Here is a 4,915-nt window from a genome sequence, read left to right on the forward strand (position 1 = left end):
GTAATAAGAACTACATCTCCTTCACAAGCTTTGGACTCACCTTGGTCATCGGTGTTGATTATTTGGTTTGCTTTTCTTTGCGTTCTAGGGAGATCCATCTGTCATTAATTCATCTCACCTCATGTGGAAGAGAATGAAATTTCTCAAAGGGGAAAACTGTTCCTTGGTTACAGAAAAGAAATCTCTCAGCACAAGTGTTCTTACTGGTAAGACAAAAGAGTGGTTTTGCGATGAAACACAATTTTAAGACAGGTTGAATAGGAAATTAAGCTCTTTCAAAAGGAACTGTAAATAAGCTCTGTAAATATGACATTAAGCTAAAATTAAAGATCAAGTTGTATCACTAAGAGTTGAATAATTTCAGGTACATTTAATAAATACCAGGTAGATGGTTTCATGTATGTTTGCATCCTCGCTTTGGATGTAACAGATCAGCTTAATGGAGATGGCCTGGCTTCATGCTGATTGGAGATGCAGACATCTCAGAGCTAAAACTGATACTTTCTCTCTACAACATTGTGTTTCCTTACACTCAAGCATATCTTGTACAGTAGCTCTATTACACAATTGTACAGCTAGTGCTGTTTGTGGGCTTCTTTTGTGACAAGCTGTAGGTATGCCCACACTGTGACCATCACAGCAAGGATCACTTTGCTCTGAATTAATATTATCTATTAATTATTACCCTAGCTTAACCTTTTTCTTCCCCCCCCTCTTGTGTAAATCAGATGAATTTGTCTGTAATTCGAGGGGCCTGAGCCAGCCAATGAATCAACTACAGCAGCAGCAACAACAGCAGCAGCAGCAACCAACCTGTGGCAGTCCTGGTGAGAATTTGAAAGCAGGAGCATTTCCCCCTCCGTTTTACAGTTCCCATTGTCAGGACTATGTTGTCCAGCCAGCTCATAAAGTGTCAGGTAAGAACTGAAATACAGAAATAGGAAAATGCTAGTACTTAGTTCCAATGCTGATTTTATGGAAAAATACACCTAAAGAATTATGGAGGAGGCTGATAAACTAAGAACCAAAAATGTATTATTTCACAGCATGAGAAAATAGTTCTAGTTGTTTAGTGTGAAACTTTAGGGATTACATTTGTTATATATGAGGAAAAGACATTTTTGCACTTTATTTCAGTTAAACTTGACTTTTTACCTTCAAGGTTGAGTCATCCTCCATCCATACTCTTGTCTTGTGATACAATTGATTAAACTGTACTAAACAACTTCACTGCAGCATTGATTACAGTCTTGACAGCCTTATAAAAGTTAAGTAGTTAAAGGGGACATACATACATGTCCCTTTTAATATACAAGGGGAGTGAGTGTCAATTTATACACTGTCTTTACCACAGCCTTCCTCATCTGCACCAGCATAATTTTTCTCAGAGCAATGTAAATCAGGGGTAGAAGTGAAAACTTGCACATGTCTGTGTGACATGCTTGCAATAGTCTGAGGCAGAGCCCTGCATAGGTTTGCTCTGAAACCTGTAACTGCTGGTGGTTTGAGGCATATGGATATATAAACAAAATGAACTAAGAACTGGTATAAACAGAAGAAGGATGAGAGGAAATAGTCTCAACACCATGCCTGATTTGTCTAATCTCTTCCAGGTATGACCAGTCGGCTGCTGGGGCCCTCCTTTGAACCCTACTTGTTGCCCGAGTTGACAAGATATGACTGTGAGGTGAACGTCCCCGTTTTGGGCAGCTCTACGCTTCTGCAGGGCAGTGAACTGCTCCGAGCGCTGGACCAGGCAACCTGAGCGATCCTGCAATATTCCGTGGCCTATACTGTTCAAAACAGCTTCAGTTTTTAAATATATTTTTGCAAGTAGACAATTTCTAATACAAATACACTTTTACAGGATTTTACTTAGATATTGAACCTGTCCACGTTACCAAATAGTGGCCTTTTGAAGTTACTCACTTTATTATTCATATTAAAGAAATACATCTACTGTATTTTCTCTATTGCAATTAAAGTGTTGTTTAGAGAGTTTGATTACCCTCCCCCTTGTCTCATGACCTGTAATTTATATGCTGAGATTTTCTGCAAATTTCATGCTGATAAAAAGCTGTGGTATAAATGCCTCATTCTGCAATGTACTTTGGCTGCAGTAGTGCAAAGATTTCTTTTTATTGCCAAAGATGAATGAAACAAATTTGATCTCCAACCACAGCTTTTTGTTGATCTGCCAAATTGAAATCTTCTGAGTCTTTCTGTTTTCCAGCATTTATTGTATTGTAACTTTAATAACTTTTGGAAGGGTATACTAAGGAAAAATCCCAGCCTTCCGCCTTCTCCCCCTTCCTTTTGTTTTTATACTTTTTGTTGAAAGAAATGTGAATGGTGAACTGCAAATGTTTGTGGGTATCTGTGAAAGTTGCACGTTGTAAGCTTTTTTCCTCAAGAAGCAAGCCACATTCTCAGCTGCCTTAACCTGGCTTAGCTCTACAGCCAAGGGAGTCCTAAAGATTTACCCCAGTGGAGGAGTTAGACCTGTGATTTCATTTGTTTGGGGTTTGGTTTGTTTGCTTTGTTCTTTCCTTTTCTTTTTAATTTCTCTCTGGGTCAGTTGTTGATCATCTCTTGGTACTTTTGCTGTATCTAGGACACTTTAAGAGCTGTTTCTGATAAAACTAGTAGTATTTGTTATGGTGTTGCTGATATTTCAGGAATCTGACCAGCGGGCCAGCACTAACACCTCTGATTAATGTTACACTTCTACCATCTTATATGCTAGCTAGCAATATAATTGCAGTATTGAATCATTAAAACTAAGTAATATTTCCCAGGCTATTAGGCTAACTCAGTTATAAATAGACCAAAAGAATTAAGGATTGTATAGCAAGATGAATAGCTGGCAGGCAGGTTTGTATCATTTTTACTTGCCTTACATTAATCAGTAGTTGCAATGTCATTAAAAGGTAGCCAGACATTTCTGAGCTCTTTTCCAACTACCATTAAAAAAAATAAAGCTTTGAATGCATTCAAAGGCAAAGGAATTTTGAAGTTTGAATTACAACATATTTAAAGAGCAAAACCAGGAAAGTAATAAAAGGCAGGTGAGCAGTTCTGACTTAAAATACATACAGACCTAGATTGATGTTGGCATATACCATCTTGTTTCCTCCACTGGTATAAATCATTGTAGCTTCATTGAAGAAAATGGAGCAGTGGCAACATACAAAAGGTAAAAATCTGGCCTAGAAGCTTAGAACAAAGATATATTCTTTTGAGACTTCCGACTGCGCTGAAGCCTGGTTGATAAAATTGCTTTATATCATGCACTGACACTTGCAGGGAGGGAGCCTTGGGTTCATAGAGCACTTCAGAGTTCACTGTGTTAAGCAAGTCTTAACCACACAAGAAAAGCTTAAAATCTTTTGCTATTGATACATAATAGAAAAAAATCTGGTAGTCCTTATTGTAGACAATGTTTTGAGAGTTTATTACCAAAAATAATCTGCTCCTAAAGTGAAGTTATTACCATATGGAAGAATATATTGTAGGCATCAAAACCTGATTAAAATTGGCAAGCCAGCTTTGACAAAGTTGTAGTGGCAAGGACTTAATGCTTCAAGGATTAAAGACACTTGAATCCCGCTCTTCTGTTTCTTATTTGTGTAGTTGCAGCATTAAAAATGTTATACCCTAACAGTTTACTAAAACACTCTGAAAAATTATTCCATGTCTTAATATTAATCATACTTTTTATCATAATTATTTCATAATCTATATTGCTGAATTCTTATTGACAATATTATAACTGTATGGGAACTTTAACTTGATAAGGAAATGTATTTTGACACTGATACCTTATTAAAGTATACTGATCCTAAATTCTTTGCGACTCGTTTGCTATGAATTTGTTATTTGTTGTATCATTGTAAAACAAAAGTATTTATTAAATTATTTATAGAAAATAAAGGTTTGCATTGATCTTTGAAGACTGAAAGAATGAACAAAAGTTACCTGTGTTTGAGAGCTGGGAAGTACCACCAAGCTGTTTGAAGAGTTTACCCAGCTTTCCTCAAATGGAGAATTAATGCCCTGCAGGCCACCCTTCTGAAACACATCCTGTGGTCCAGACTGCTGCTTCCATTTCCTAAGTGCATTTCTGTCTGAGGACTTGCAGGTGCCTCTTGCATGTTACCCTTAGAAGAAAAAACATGGACAAAATTACATTTTAGAGGCTGAATTGCAGCAGTTCCCTACTTCAGTTCCTGTGTCATAACCTGTCCTATTCTGGCAATCCTCAAGCCCTGTTTAAGCCTCTGCTTCACACCCCCCATCACTTTACCCCAATACTGTTGCTAAACGTGCCAATCCTTTTCTCTGCAGAAATTACCGCTTTTGCCTATAGAATCACAGAATGATTTAAAGACCATCTAGTTCCAACACCTTCCACTAGACCAGGTCGCTCAAAGCCCACCTTCTCTGGGCAGCCTGCACCAGCATCTTGCCACCCTCACAGGAAATTACTTCTTCTGAATCTAAATCTACCCTGTTTCATCCTGGAGGCGTTTCCCCCTTGTCCTGTCACTAACACCACTGTTGACACTGTAGGAGGACAGACACATCAAGAAATTCATCTCCAAACATGCACTTAAATTCAGACTGGACTCTGCAGCAGCTGTTGGTGCTTGACCCTTCTGATAACTGCCTTAGAGCCATGCAGTGGCCATAAAGACACCACTGAGCTGCTCAACAGCAACGAATCTTCTGAATAACCTGCATTAAGTGGGCTATCATCCCCTCCTTTTCTAGATGGGATGCTCAGTAGGCATAGAAAGTAATTGCTTGCTTCTCAGTCTGTTGTAAATAGCAGTAGTCACACAACACCCAGCAGTGAAGAGTGAATAGTTGTGCGCCTCTTAATCTCCTTTTTAAAGCATCCTATTGATCTTCA

The 4,915-nt window shown here is 38.3% G+C and overlaps 1 protein-coding gene across 3 annotated transcripts in view; it reads left to right on the forward strand.

Annotated features, from left to right (window-relative positions):
- The window catches only part of EPAS1 (endothelial PAS domain protein 1), a 111,715-nt gene extending 107,782 nt beyond the window's left edge, over positions 1-3,933 (forward strand). For all 3 annotated transcript variants that reach the window (XM_062637008.1, XM_062637010.1, XM_062637009.1), the window contains exons 14-16: positions 89-206; positions 729-917; positions 1,614-3,933. In XM_062637008.1, coding sequence (XP_062492992.1) covers positions 89-206; positions 729-917; positions 1,614-1,765 — 459 coding nt within the window. In that variant the 3' untranslated portion in view covers positions 1,766-3,933. The remainder of the gene's footprint in view (positions 1-88; positions 207-728; positions 918-1,613) is intronic.
- The last annotated feature ends 982 nt before the right edge of the window (positions 3,934-4,915 follow it).

This window comes from Pezoporus occidentalis, unplaced genomic scaffold (assembly GCF_034315485.1).
Source record: "Pezoporus occidentalis ecotype Australia unplaced genomic scaffold, CSIRO_AGI_Poc_V1 ctg50, whole genome shotgun sequence".
In the NCBI taxonomy this organism is placed as follows: Eukaryota; Metazoa; Chordata; class Aves; order Psittaciformes; family Psittacidae; genus Pezoporus; species Pezoporus occidentalis.